General features: G+C 40.2%; 1 protein-coding gene across 2 annotated transcripts in view; it reads right to left on the bottom strand.

The window, feature by feature from the left end:
• GPN1 (GPN-loop GTPase 1) overlaps nt 1-15,774 on the bottom strand; it is a 30,002-nt gene extending 14,228 nt beyond the window's left edge. The window contains exons 1-8 of one of the 2 annotated variants that reach the window (XM_081264233.1): nt 15,618-15,774; nt 14,877-14,970; nt 5,559-5,598; nt 4,164-4,230; nt 3,310-3,347; nt 2,287-2,365; nt 1,817-1,911; nt 396-441 (exon numbers count right to left, since the gene is read on the bottom strand). In XM_081264233.1, coding sequence (XP_081120359.1) covers nt 396-441; nt 1,817-1,911; nt 2,287-2,365; nt 3,310-3,347; nt 4,164-4,230; nt 5,559-5,598; nt 14,877-14,970; nt 15,618-15,728 — 570 coding nt within the window. In that variant the 5' untranslated portion in view covers nt 15,729-15,774. Of the gene's footprint in view, nt 1-395; nt 442-1,816; nt 1,912-2,286; nt 2,366-3,309; nt 3,348-4,163; nt 4,231-5,558; nt 5,599-14,876; nt 14,971-15,617 lie in introns of those variants that run through there. The other variant, XM_081264234.1, reaches the window with a different exon arrangement.
• Nucleotides 15,775-15,784: the final 10 nt, after the last annotated feature.

A 15,784-nucleotide genomic window follows, 5' to 3' on the forward strand; every position in this document is an offset into this window, starting at 1 on the left:
GATGAGGTTATATACTAGATAATGGCAAAATCATTTCTTCAATCAAGTGGTGACCGCAGGAGCATATCATTCATGCATTTTCTTTCTTTGCCTTCCCCATTTCCTCTTCTAGTAAAACAAGCTGCTACGTTCAATAGATTGGTTGTGTCTCCCTTATTTACACAGCTCTGAGGGGCTACTCTATCCCAAAATCACTCTGGATAAGAGCCAATATCATAAACATTCATTCCATTTGACTGAATCTATTTCCTAGAAGTGCCTATGACCCAGTTTCAGTGAAACCTGAATCTGTCCTCCAGGACCTAAATAATCCTTCTTCTCACCCATCTAAACCTAAAATCCACAAGGTTCTAATGAAAGACATGTTGAAATCAAAATATGGAAGATTCACTTACTTTGTTCATAACCACAATGAAAGGCAGCTTGGTTTTGTACAAGATGCTGAAAAATCAAACATTGAGACAGAATGAATTAAAGCACGTAAATTCTTGCTTGCCTGGTGTCAGTCTGTTGGGACTACGTAAAGAGAAAGAGAATGGATGCAGACGTAAAAACAAGGCATTCACATAGTCTCTTGCAGAGGTAAACAACCAGCAATGTCAACAACACACATACACGCACGAACGAAGGCACTCACTCTCAGAATAATAATGCATTGCTGTTGATCCTGGTTTTAATTGTTTACCAGATAATTGTCTTTTTTGTTTCCAGGGGAGCAAATGTGCATTTATTAATACCTTATTATGGTCCAAGCCCTATGCTAAGTACTTTTATATGTATTGTCTCCTTTAATTGAAATATATACAATTTTTAATTGTTATTCATATCTCAAAGCTGAGGGAGAAACTTAAAAATATTGTATTACACATTAAAAATTTTTAAATATTTTTACCAGTTTTATTGAGGCATAACTGACAATTAAAATTATATATATATTTAAGGTGTACAAATAATAAAATACATGGAAAGAGCAGATCTTTATTATTTATTTACTTGTTTGTTTATTTTTGTAGTGCTGGGGATTGAACCCAGGGACTTCCCAGTGCTCTACCACTGAGTTACATTCCCAGTCCCTGTGCTGTTCTTATCTACATATACATTGTGAACAGATTATCACAATTAGGCTAATCAAATGGTTATATTTCAAACAATTAGTATGAAAATGAAATAATGCTGTCAATTCTAAGATTTCTAGCATTCAACAAGAATGGACATTTCTACTCAATATCAGATGGACAAATGTTGGTAGATGGCTTCTGTGTAGTTCCAAAATTAATTCTCTAAGTTTTCATAACAGTCTGCCTTGCTCCTCAGCCTTAATGCACTGACATAGTCTAGTGAGCAAATCCTTCCTCTCCTAATGGTACAACATTTGCAGCAAACCTGTGCACTCTGAATTATAGAAAAACCTTTTCATTTATAGTATCTCCTAATGCTACCATTTCCCTATACCTATTATAAAACACAAGAGCATAATTCAGACCAAAAGGCTCATATCTATTCAGAGTTGGATTTCATTCAACTGGGAGCAACTACCACAAAGTTTGGAACAACTTATCATGAGTTTCGGATACAGCACCTATTTCTGTAACAATTAAGGGAGGAAGATAAGAAAGAGCTGAGAGAGAATGCCAATAGCACATGTACCTTTTTTCTTCTCTGACCTGGCCCCTATTCACAGCCACTCAACTGAGCAGAAAAATCTAAATAAGCACAAGTTCAGGAGTAAACAACCAGGACTTAAAAACAAAAAAGCAGAAGGGAAGAGGAGGCCGCATACTTTGATAGAACACTATGCCCACCAATAATCAGTTACCTGCAGGCATACAGCATATTCGACATAAACGTCACTGGGTTAGTACTTCTCGATGTGTCCATTACATAGATGACAACTGTTGGGAATGAGGATGCCTAAAGCCACAAAATAATTAAAGGCTTGGTCAAAGAGTTCATGACCTATTCCCATATATTTTTTTTCTTATGGCATTACTAGAGATAGAACCCAGGGGTGCTCTACCACTGGCTACATCCCCACTTTATTTTTTGAGACAGGGTCTCACTAAGTTGCCCACGCTTGCAATCCTCTCATCTTGTCTTCCTGTCTCATCTTCCCAAGTGGCTGGGAATAGGCATGGGAGCTCTTTCTCTACCTATCTCAGTGAGGGAGAACCACTTTAGCATACAGAGCTTCTGCAATTTCCTCAAGTACAGTCCCAGGCAATTAAACAGACGCTAAGTCAGTCTAGCCCTCTAGCTATTCTCATCAATAAGAGCCAGAATACTCACCAGGGCCTCAGTGATGATTGTCCCAGAAGCTGACCAGGTGAATACCTCAATCTGCCCAGGTGTGTCAATCAAGACATATCTATGCCAAGAAAGACCATGAATAAAGTGTTGTACTTGCACATTGCTAAAAGATATTCCATCACATAAAATAAAAATTAAAAGCCAATGATATCTGGTGATCCAAGACTGGAATAACCTTTGTACACTACCAAGTTTAATTTCCTGCCACAGTCCTCAACTAATAAGGCATACCACACTCCTGCAGACTTTGTTCCATGTCTAATATTCATGCTACATGAACAGGAGCAAAAGACTATGAAGTGCAGCAAAGGATCACAGGGGAAATTGATAATTACAGAAACACATCACTTAATAATGAGAGACTCAAACCAGAAGGCAAATCTCTTGGGAAACCATCTGGTTGCTTGGGAATGGGAGACTGTTGGGGAGAGAGAGTGAGGATGCAGAAACAGAAATGCACAATATAGGGCATGAGTATGATGAGGGCTGCATAATTCTGTGAGTACTAAAAGTCACTGCATTATACACTTGAAAATGGATGAATTAGGTAATGTGTGAATTGTATTCCAATAAAGCTATTTTTTTGTTTGTTTGTTTGTGATGCTGAGATTGAACCCAAGGACTTACGCACATGAGACAAGCACTCTACCAACTGAGCTATATCCCCAGCCCTTTGTTTTATTTTGTTGGCATCAGGGATGATTGAACCCAGGGCTGCTTAGCCACTGAGTCATATCCCCAGCCCTATTTACTTGTAACAGGCAGAAATTTATTGAAGGGATAGGAAAAGGGAAAGGGAACACTCTTAAGGGAGTGAGTCCTCTTAGAGAAGAGAGGGACAGTGTGCCTCTCTTGCATTCCAAGATCTTTTTATTTTTCCCCTCTTATAATGACTTCATCTTAAGATAGATTCAGAGCTTGATGGTAGCCCAGATCCTCTCAAAAGCCTAGAAATATGTCAACTAAAGGATAATAAATAGGTGTTCAACTGAAATCACTTACTTAGATGTGTTCTGGGCCTTCTCAATAAATTTCATCACCTAAAAGGAAGACATACCAATTACAACAGGAACTGATTTCAACACAAAATCATATGCCTTTCCAGGGTGACACACCTCATAGGAAACATCCCTATTGAATCTGTTCTCATTCTTAGGACACCAACTAATAAACTCACTGAGCCAAAGAAACATAGCCACATCACCAGCACTACAACATTCTGGGCACAACTCAAGGAACCTAAGAGGCTTAATTATAGACACGTCACGGTCAAGTTATACATCTTGGCACTTTGGTCCAAAAAAAAAAAAAAAAAAAAAGTTTTTGTTTTAAAGAAAGTTTTGCTGTGTTACCCAGGCTAGCCCCAAACTCTTAGGCTCAAGCAATTCTCCTGCCACAGCTTCCTGAGTATCTGAGACCAATAGTAGGTGGCTCTGGTCAAACATCAATGGCCTATCTCATAAGAGTAAAAAACCTAATAATTATTAAAAAACTCATCTGTCACAAGTAAAAAGCATCATTATCTGCCATTCCATGCCTAGTAGCCCATTCTACTCCCCAGACCTCATCTCATCTTCAGGGTAATACAACAAGCCAATAAGATCATGAAAAGAACCCAGGTGTCAGATCTATTTTGCTGGCTGTCACAAATATTAAATGAGAACTGTCTCACAATACTGGTCATTCTCTCATAGTCTAATTCTCTGTCTACCAAAACGCTAACTTATTTTCTATTTTCCTGTTCAGGTTTGGTGCTCTGTTCAGGTTTGCTGAAATGTGATCAAGATAAGGCATGTAAGAGTCAGAATTTTTTTTTTTTAATACGGCAATGTCTATAAATGTAAAGACAGACATACCTGATCAAATCTGGTAGCAAAGAGATTGAGAGAGGTCACTATGCCACCGTTGGGCCCAAGGCCATATCTAGACACTCAGTTGAGGATTTCAATTGCACAGATTAGATTATGAAGTTCATAACCAGAGCATTATTTATCTACGCAGCATTATATTAGTGTTCCATTAATTAAAGCTGGCAAAGTAATCCTTGATGATCATATAACCTTTGTCTAACAGGCAAACATTTGCTATCAAGGTTTTCCCATTCATTTATCACTTTAGGGATGGCCAGGAAAGATGAAGAAAGCAAAGTGATCCAAATGTAATAAACATATCTATCAGGCAGTGACAGCCTACTGGCTTTGGCCATTAAAACCATCTCCATAACACTCCTTGCACTGATCCTCACTAATCAAGCAACTAATCAAGATGATTAGAATTAATCTTCCTACCTAGACTTACTTATAAGGAGAGTGCACATTTCACACAGCAAGGTCCTAAGAATTAATTCCACTAAACATACTCATTTTGAGCCTTCCAGTCTGAAGAGATAGTAATCAATGAATGTATCTCTCCTCCAAGGCAAAACCACCTTGTGGGACCCAAGGAGGTGCTAGCTAGCCCCTCGTTTTTCTCTGTTCTAATTACAATAGTCTGTGGTCTTCGGAGATGGAAAGAAAACAGAAATCATAAGATTAAATGTTATTTCTAATCAACTACAATACCTCTCCTTTATTCATCTTCCATCCTCCTAGGGGTTAAGAGTATAACTCAATGGTAGAGTGCTTGCCTAGCACATACAAGGTCCTGGGTTTGATTGCAAGCGCTGCAAAAAACAAACAGCAACAACAAAAACCCTAAAAATCATCTTCCTAATAAAATTACTTTAGCTGGGTGCAGTAGCATGCCTGTAATCCCAGTGGTTTAGGAGGCTAAGGCAGGAGGATTACAGATTCAAAACCAGCATCAGCAATTTAATGAGGCCCTAAGCAACTTAGTGAGACCCGGTCTCTAAATAAAATATAAAAAGTGGCTGGGGCTGGGGCTCAGCAGTAGAGCATTCACCTAGCATGTGCAAGGCCCTGGGGTCGATCCTCAGCACTACATAAAAAACTAAAAAAAAAAATAAAATAAAATAAAGGTATTGTGCCCAACTACAACTAAAAAATAAATATTAAAGGGGGGGGGGCTCTGGGGATGTGGCTCAGTGGTTAAGTGCCCCTGGATTCAAAAAGGAAGGAAGGAAAGAAGGGAGGGAGGGAGGGACGAAAAAAGGAAATAAATGACTTTGAAACAATCAATGCTTCTACTTATATATTTCAACAAGAAAATGTAAAACAAACTCTCAAAACCATAAAACACGTAGCAAGGAGTCAGGAATGGGTCAACACCATAGTAGCCACAGAAAAGGATACTGTTTCATGACTTCTTTATACTTCACAGTGTCACGAATATCTGAATGGGGGGAAAAAAAGAATTAATTGAAACTTAATACCAAAAAAAACAGTGAATGTGGTCTCTCAAGTCATTTCTGAAAAAAAAAATTTCTCTCTTGGAATCTGAGTAACTTTTCACATATATTTTCTAAGTTTTGAAGATAAGATCATCGAATTGTGATTAGAAAAGACCATAAGGAGATAAAATAGAAGGGCAAGGGCTACAGAAGGCGGGACGCCGCAGAGAAGCGATTAATTAGCAAGCAGGGAGGAAAGTGGCTGCCATTCGGTGGAACCCCGCCGGCCAAGCCCGCACTGACCCCTGGGCTGAGTACGGGATTTCAGACGGGGAAGGAAGCGATACAGTCCCGTCCCCCACAACGGAAACTCCACCAAGGCAATCAGCGGCCACCATCTTGGAGAGCTGAAGTATCCACCGCCACTCTCCGACAGACTACAACAATAAAACAGGTCTGTGTCACTCAGCCCATCCCCCATACATCGGGGAATCCGCATAAAACCCCTCCTAGGCTTTCCAGGGGAGGGAGTATCAGAGTGAGCCCCATAAAGACTAGGGGAAAACTAGAGACACCTGACCTTCAACTCCCCCTCCCATCAGCAGCCAAAACGAAACCTGTCTAGCCAGCGCTGGGGGAGGGGCAAGCAGAAAAAATCAAAGCGATAGAGTGCCAGGGATCCCAATAGCCAATTGTGCGACCCCGGGGATCTGGGCTGACTGATTCACCCAGCCTTCCCCACAGCTACAGAAGGCAGGGTGCCGCAGAGAAGTAATTAATTAGCAAGCAGGGAGAAAAGTGGCTGCAATTCTGTGGAATCCTGCCGGATGAGCCCGCACTGACCCCCGGGCTGAGCGCGGGATTTCAGAGGGGGAAGGAAGCGGTACAGTTCTATCCCCCACAACGGAAACAAAACAACAGAGTGCCGGGGTCCCCAATAGACACCCTCCACACCCAACAAATGGCAGGTCCAGAGTACAGTTTGAACTGCCGAGAGCCATCACTCAGGGGAAATCTGGTCTAGCAGGAGAAACCAAGACTAGCAGGAGAAACTAGGGGACTAGAGGCCAGGCCCTCACGACTGGGCGGCTGGAAACCGCAGGCCCGCCAGCGACAGTTCACCCACTGCCCGCGTATCTGGGCGGTAGGAGAACGCCCGCCAGCCGGCTACCAACCGCAGGACAGGGTGCCTAGAGATCGCCCGCCCACCGGCGACAGCCGGCCCGCTGCCCGCAGGACTGGGCGGCTGAAGTCCACTCCCCGCCGGCGACCGATCACCCGCCCGCTGCCTGAGATACTGGGCGGCTGGAGACTGCCCGCCTGCCTCGACGGGGAGCTGAAACCAAACAGAGACAGTCCAGTCACACAGCCCCATTAGGACACCCCAGCAAGGAGCCTGGGGCCCGTCATAGCAGAGTAGTGACGTCACTGGAGCTCGGCCGTCGGAATTCCTTCCCAGCAGAATCCACATTAGCAGGCACAGTTTAACAACACAAAGAAGAAACAACAGAGTAATACAGAACCAAAACAAATCTATAGAAGAGAGCAGAAACACGGCAATCAAATAGAGCTGGAAAGTAACGTGGACAACATGAGAAAACAAGGGAAAAAAGGAGTACAAACAATACAGGACAACTTAATTCTACAGGAGGACATAGAAACATCAGAAGCAGGGATAGGGAATGAACTCAAGGCCTACCTAACTCGAATGGAAAGGAATATTAGGGAAGACATGAGACAGCAAGTCCAAGCAGTAAAAGTATATTTTGAAAACGAATTAAACAAACAAATTCAAATGGCAAAGAACGAGCTCTACCAGGAGATAGAGATCTTAAAAAAAAAATCAAACAATAATCCTAGAATTGCAGGAAAATATAAACCAAATTAAAAACTCAAACGAGAATATTACAAACAGACTTGATCAAGTAGAAGTCAGAACATCAGATAATGAAGACAAGGTTTATCAACTTGAAAAGAATATAGTCAACACAGAAAAGATGCTTAAATCCCATGAGCAATCTATTCAAGAGATATGGGATGTCATAAAAAAACCAAATTTGAGGGTCATCGGGATAGAAGAAGGCACAGAGACTCAAACCAAAGGAATGGACAGCATATTAAATGAAATAATTCTAGAAAACTTCCCAGAGATGAAAGATGAAATGGATTGCCAAATCCTGGAAGCCTACAGGACCCCAAACATTCAAAACCATAATAGACCAACTCCAAGACATATAATTATGAAGATAGCCAACGTACAGAACAAGGAGAGAATATTAAAAGCTACGAGAGAAAAGAGGCAGATTACATTCAGGGGTAAACCAATTAGGTTAACGACTGATTTCTCATCACAGACTTTGAAAGCGAGAAGATCCTGGAACAATGTATTTCAAACGCTGAAAAATAATGGATTCCAACCAAGAATACTGTATCCAGCAAAATTAAGCTTCAGATTTGACAATGAAATTAAAATCTTTCACGATAAACAAAAGCTAAAAGAATTCGCAGCAAGAAAACCAGCACTGCAAAGCATTTTGAGCAAAATACTACAAGAAGAGGAATTGAAAATAGTGCCCAAAACTAACAGCAGGAGGTGTCTCAATAAAGGGGGAGGAAAATAACCAAAAAGTAAAACCAGCCAAACTAAAATAAATAAATAAAGAAGCATGACTGGAAGTACAAATCATATCTCAATTGTAACCTTAAATGTTAATGGCCTAAACTCACCAATCAAGAGACATAGGTTAGTAACCTGGATCAAAAAAACAAATCCAACAATATGCTGCCTTCAAGAGACTCATATGATAGGAAAAGACATACACAGGCTGAAGGTAAAAGGTTGGGAAAAATCATACCACTCACATGGCCCTCGGAAGCAAGCAGGAGTGGCCATACTCATATCGAATAAAATCAGCTTTAAACCTAAGTTAATCAAGAAGGATAAAGAAGGACACTATATCCTGTTAAAAGGAACCATCCACCAACAAGACATAACAATTATCAATTTGTATGCACCAAACAATGGAGCTGCAACGTTCATAAAACAAACTCTCCTCAAGTTCAAGAGTCAAATAGACCACAACACAATAATTATGGGTGACTTCAACACACCGCTCTCGCCATTAGACAGATCCTCTAGACAAAAACTGAATAAAGAAACTATGGAACTCAACAGCACAATCAATAACCTAGACTTAAGCGACATATATAGAATATATCAACCATCATCAAGTGGATACACGTTCTTCTCAGCAGCACATGGATCCTACTCAAAGATAGACCATATATTATGCCATAAGGCAATGCTTAGTAAATATAAAGGCGTGGAGATAATACCATGCACCATATCTGATCACAATGGAATGAAATTGGAAATCAATGATAAAAGAAGGAAGGGAAAATCCTACATCACATGGAAAATGAACAATATGTTACTGAATGATCAATGGGTTACAGAAGACATAAAGGAGGAGATGAAAAAATTCTTAGAGACAAATGATAATAAAGACACAACATACTGGAATCTATGGGACACAATGAAAGCAGTTTTAAGAGGAAAATTCATTTCTTGGAGTTCTTTCCTCAAAAAAAGAAATAACCAACAAATAAATGAACTCACACTACACCTCAAAAACCTAGAAAAGGAAGAGCAAAACAACAGCAAATGTAGTAGAAGACAAGAAATAATTAAAATTAGAGCAGAAATCAACGAAATTGAAACAAAAAAAAACCATTGAAAAAAATTGATAAAACTAAAAGTTGGTTCTTTGAAAAAATAAATAAGATAGACAGGCCCTTAGCCATGCTAACGAAGAGAAGAAGAGAGAGAACTCAAATTACCAACATACGGATGAAAAAGGCAATATCACAACAGACACTACAGAAATATAGAAGATAATTAGAAAGTATTTTGAAACCCTATATTCCAATAAAATAGAAGATAGTGAAGATATCGATAAATTTCTTAAGGCATATGATCTGCCCAGATTGAGACAGGAAGACAGACACAATTTAAACAGACCAATAACAAAGGAAGAAATAGAAGAAGCCATCAAAAGACTACCAACCAAGAAAAGCCCTGGACCGGATGGGTATACAGCGGATTTCTACAAAACCTTCAAAGAAGAATTAATACCAATACTTTTCAAGCTATTTCAAGAAATAGAAAAAGAAGGAGCTCTTCCAAATTCATTCTATGAGGCCAACATCACTCTGATCCCAAAACCAGACAAAGACACTTCAAAGAAAGAAAACTACAGACCAATATCTCTAATGAACTTGGATGCAAAAATTCTCAATAAAATTCTGGTGAATCGAATACAAAAACATATCAAAAAACTTGTGCACCATGATCAAGTAGGATTCATCCCTGGGATGCAAGGCTGGTTCAATACACGGAAATCAATAAATGCTATTCACCACATCAACAGACTTAAAGACAAGAACCATATGATCATCTCGATAGATGCAGAAAAAGCATTTGACAAAGTACAGCATCCCTTTATGTTCAAAACACTAGAAAAACTAGAGATAACAGGAACTTACCTCAACATTGTAAAAGCTATATATGCTAAACCTCAGGCTAGCATCATCCTAAACGGAGAAAAACTGAAGGCATTCCCTCTAAAATCTGGAACAAGACAGGGATGCCCTCTATCACCACTTCTATTCAATTTAGTTCTCGAAGTACTAGCCAGAGCAACTAGACAGACAAAAGAAATTAAAGGCATAAAAATAGGAAAAGAAGAAATTAAACTATCGCTATTTGCAGATGACATGATAATATACCTAACAGACCCAAAAGGGTCTACAAAGAAGCTGCTAGAGTTAATAAATGAATTCAGCAAAGTAGCAGGTTATAAAATCAACACGCATAAATCGAAGGCATTCCTGTATATCAGCAACAAAACCTCTGAAATGGAAATAAGGAAAACCACTCCATTCACAATATCCTCAAAGAAAATAAGATACTTGGGAATCAACCTAACAAAAGAGGTGAAAGATCTATACAATGAAAACTACAGAACCCTAAAGAGAGAGATAGAAGAAGATCTCAGAAGATGGAAAAATGTACCCTGTTCATGGATAGGCAGAACTAACATCATCAAAATGGCGATATTACCCAAAGTTCTCTACAGGTTTAATGCGATGCCAATCAAAATCCCAACGGCATTTTTTGTTGAAATAGATAAAGCAATCATGAAATTCATATGGAAAGACAAAAGACCCAGAATAGCAAAAGCAATTCTAAGTAGGAAGAGTGAATCTGGAGGTATAGCGATACCAGAGTTCAAACTGTACTACAAAGCAATAGTGACAAAAACAGCATGGTACTGGTACCAAAACAGGCAGGTGGACCAATGGTACAGAATAGAGGACACAGAGACTAATCCACAAAGTTACAACTATCTTATATTTGATAAAGGAGCTAAAAACATGCAATGGAGGAAGGATAGCATCTTCAACAAATGGTGCTGGGAAAATTGGAAATCCATATGCAACAAAATGAAATTGAATCCATTTCTCTCGCCATCCACAAAAGTTAACTCAAAATGGATCAAGGAGCGGGCTGGGGATGTGGCTCAAGCGGTAGCGCGCTCGCCTGGCATGCGTGCGGCCCGGGTTCGATCCTCAGCACCACATACCAACAAAGATATTGTGTCCGCCGAGAACTAAAAAAAAATAAATATTAAAAATTCTCTCTCTCTCTCTCTCTCTCTCTCTCTCTCCTCTCTCACTCTCTCTTAAAAAAAATGGATCAAGGAGCTAGATATCAAATCAGAGACGGTGCATCTGATAGAAGAAAAAGTTGGCTCCGATCTACATATAGTGGAGTCAGGCTCCAAATTCCTTAATAGGACGCCCATGGCCCAAGAGTTAATAACAAGAATAAACAAATGGGACTTACTTAAACTAAAAAGTTTTTTCATAGCAAGAGAAACAATAAAAGAGGTAAATAGAGAGCCTACATCATGGGAACAAATTTTTACCCCTCACACCTCAGATAGAGCCCTAATATCCAGAATGTACAAAGAACTCAAAAAATTAAACAATAAGATAACAAACAACCCAATCAACAAATGGGCCAAGGACCTGAACAGACACTTCTCAGAGGAGGACATACAATCAATCAACAAGTACATGAAAAAATGCTCACCATCTCTAGCAATCAAAGAAATGCAAATCAAAACCACCCTAAGATACCATCTCACTCCAGTAAGATTGGCAGCCATTATGAAGTCAAACAACAATAAGTGTTAGCGGGGATGTGGGGAAAAGGGTACACTTGTACACTGCTGGTGGGACTGCAAAATGGTGAGGCCAATTTGGAAAGCAGTATGGAGATTCCTGGGAAAGCTGGGAATGGATCCACCATTCGACTCAGCTATCGCCCTTCTCGGACTATTCCCTGAGGACCTTAAAAGAGCGCACTATAGGGATACGGCCACATCAATGATTATAGCGGCACAATTCACAATAGCTAGACTGTGGAACCAACCTAGATGCCCTTCAGTAGATGAATGGATAAAAAAAATGTGGCATCTATACACAATGGAGTATTATGCAGCACTAAGAAATGACAAAATCATAGAATTTTCAGGGAAATGGATGGCTTTAGAGTAGATTATGCTAAGTGAAGCTAGCCAAGCCCTAAAAAACAAATGCCAAATGTCTTCTTTGATATAAAGAGAGCAACTAAGAACAGAACAGGAAGGAAGAGCATGAGGAAAAGACTAATAGTAAACAAAGACGAATGGGGGGAGAGAAAGGGAGAGAGAAGGGAAAGCATATGGAAATGGTAGGAGACCTTCAATGATACACAAAATTATAAGAGGTTATGAGGGGCAAGGGGGAGGGGGGGAAAAAGGGGAGAGAATTGAACAACAGCCGAGGAGGTAGAGAGGGAAGATGGGAGGGGAGGGGAGGGGAGGGGGGATAGTAGGGGATAGGAAAGGTAGCAGAATACAACAGTCACTAATATGCCATTATGTAATAATGTGAGTATGTAACAGTTGTGATTCTGCAATCTGTATTTGGGGTAAAAATGGGAGTTCAAAACCCAATTGAGTCTAATGTATGAAAGATGATATATCATGAGCTCTGTAATGTTTTGAACAATCAATAAAAAAAAAAAAGAAGGACAAAAGTTGCCCTATTACCACCTTCCCTACCAGCAAGAAATTAAAACTAACCTTTTGAGTTTTTCTTCCACATTCTTTTTTTCTAATTTCTCTACTTCTATCCTAGTTTCCTTCCTTACAAAAGACAACTGCCAAGTAACCCATGAAAAACATTACCTAGGAGTTCTCAAGTTATGGTAGAGATAGACTTAAACAAGGTGAAAAGTTATACGATTTAAATATCAGTAGTCCTATGCCCAGAAAAAGAGAAGCTAAAGTCAAGAAAAAAACATTTGTTACTAATTAATTGCCTCCTGGTGACAAAGACAATACAGACAAGATTTTTAAAAATGAACCCACTAATAACTACCTAAACCTAACCACCAGCCTATAGTTTTCCCCCATCAACTGTTAAAATTCTACCCTTTAAGTGAGAAGATAAGAAATGTTTTCCCCAACTCTTCTCCAAATCATATCTGCTTTTTAATATAAAGTTTTCCTCTATATGTTATGTTTGGGGTCAAGAAGCTTAATAGGATTAAGAAGTGACAGTGATACCTTGGTTGCCTCACTGCTCCCTCACATGTTGAAGTAAAATATTAGAGAAGCACACCAAGGCAAGCATATAATGCAAGGTTTATTTAAAAAGTGGTAACACAGACTTTTCCCAAGAGGGAGAAGAGGGCCATAGCTGGTATACTGGTATCCCACTTCCCAAGAAGCCAGGCAGTTCTGCCTTTTTTATATGTCCTAGACTTCCTTTGTTCTCCTGCTCTCTTTCCCTTATCTCTGTCTTTCCAGAGTAAGTGATTGGAACCAAGAGATGCTCTAGGTGGGATGATCAAAAGGTGAGAAGCAGATGGAACAGCCCAGAACACATTAATTTACAAATTTATAACTCCCAGTAGGGAAGGGCAATTCCTGGGACAGGTTACTTTAGCAACAGGTTGGAACAGGGGTAGGTTATCTAGAGAGGATGGAGGAAGGGCTCTGAAAGAATTAACATTTCAATTCCTCTGTTCTCAGATCTGACCCTCTCCTACCAGCCTGTCAAATTCTGGCTTCATCAGAAGGGAGAACATTAGATTTATCACACAATAATAGCTTAAAAATCAGAACTACTGGATCTTATCAAGAATCATCACACTGAACCACTCACCTATTCTCTTTTTTTCTTTTTCTTTTTCTATTTTTTAGTACTGGGCTTGAATCCAGGGGTGTTCCACACTAAGCTACTTACCCAGCCCTTTTTATTTTTTATTTTGAGAAAGGTTATTTCTAAGTTGCCCAGGCTGGCCTCAAATCTGTGATCCTCCTGCATCAGCCTCCTGAGTCAGAGTTCAAAGGTGTGCACAACCACATCCAACATCTATTCTTAATCTTTTTTATAGTCACAAACTCCTCTTAAAAATCTGATGAATATTGGGAGCCTCTCCTCAGAACAATGCAGAGATGCATATATACACACATTTTCCCATGTAACTTTGGGAGTGGAAAAAAGGTCCTAAAGATTAGTGAGTGAACAATAGCAAAAGAATTCGTACACTCTGATAAACTTTGAGAAAAGGAACTAAGTGGAAAAGGTCTATGTACTAAAGTCAACTGAAAGGTTTATGATATAGATGTTTATTAAACTGAATTTTTTTTTCCAATGGACTGACTTTGTGTCATTTCACTTTCCCAAATTACAATAACCTGGCACACTAGGGTTAGAAAGAGGGGAGGGATAAAGATGAATGGGAAGGGCACAAATAAATGTAGGAAAGAGGAAGGAGTAAACAGAGAAAAATGTGAATAAGGAACAAGCCTAGCCCTGCACAGTGGCACAAGCCTGTTGTCCCTGCAACTCAGGAAGCTGAGACTGGAGGATCACAAGCTCCAAGCAATTTAGCAAAGCCCTGTGCAACTTAGCAAGACCCTGTATCAAAATAAAAAGAGCTGGGGATATAGCTTAGCAGTAAAACACCTCTGGGTTCAATTCCTAGTATCAAAATTTTTTGTTGTTGTTGTTTAGGGACTCCAGGAAATCAAGTCAAAGGAGAAAGGGGGAAAGGGGGGAAGGGAGGGAGGAAGGAAGCTGAAGGCACTGAGATTTTCAGGATGGAAGCTTTTAATTTTTTTTTAGGCACTTCATACAAGTTTTGGGACGGTCTACTCACCAATATTGGCAGGAAAGGGGACTTCGTGTACAGCTGGGTCCAAGTTGATCACGTAAGGTGGACAGCTTTGCCTATGCAGGTGTCCCGTAAGCCTCTGCAGAAATACGCAGAGGGTTGGAGGAAGATGAAGAAAGGGGTAAGGGGAACCAGAGAGGACTTCCACTCTTTTATCCACTCTACCTGAAAACTTCGGCACTATTTCCTTCTACCTAAAATATCCACAAGCTATGTCCACCCCACAACTTCAATTCTCATTTCAAATGCTACCCTTTCCCCATCGAACAGTGCCTCCCATGCTCTAGATCACTTATGGATGCACATTACGGTTTTCTTCTTCATGAAAACGTTAACATGAGAGCACGAACCTTGTCAACTTCATTTTCACTGCTTAGAACATGAGGTGCACAAGAAATAATGCTTTGGCAACTTTTCACTGAAAACCTGTGCTAGCTGTGTATTAATCTCTAGCTACTCATAAGCTCCGGCCTTCAAAAAGTTGGCAATTTTATGAGCAGGATAATTTAAAACATGATAAAATGAACTAATCAGGCACTGAGGTACGCAGGTGGAGGCTAGGGTCTGAGACTTCGCAGAAGAAAGAAGTGGAGTATATAGGAAGTCCCCTGAAAGCCACGCGCCAGCACTCTCCAAATATCCAGAGACCTCCCTTTTTCCTTGGCCTTCCACTCGCCACAGGCAACCTCGCGTGCGACCCTACAAAGACCGTGCCATATATGTCACCTGTACAAAAGTGGTTTTTCCGGAACCTGCCATTCCCAGCACCAACAGACACACAGGGAGATTAGGAGTTCCCGAAGTCCCGGAATCCGCCGCTGCCACGGGCGCCGCCATCTTTCCCCTGGCCCCGCCCACCCCACCATAGAGACGCTGCCCTCCTAGAGAGTCTT

Source organism: Spermophilus citellus (assembly GCF_964194105.1).
Source record: "Spermophilus citellus genome assembly, chromosome: 13".
Taxonomy (NCBI): domain Eukaryota; kingdom Metazoa; phylum Chordata; class Mammalia; order Rodentia; family Sciuridae; genus Spermophilus; species Spermophilus citellus.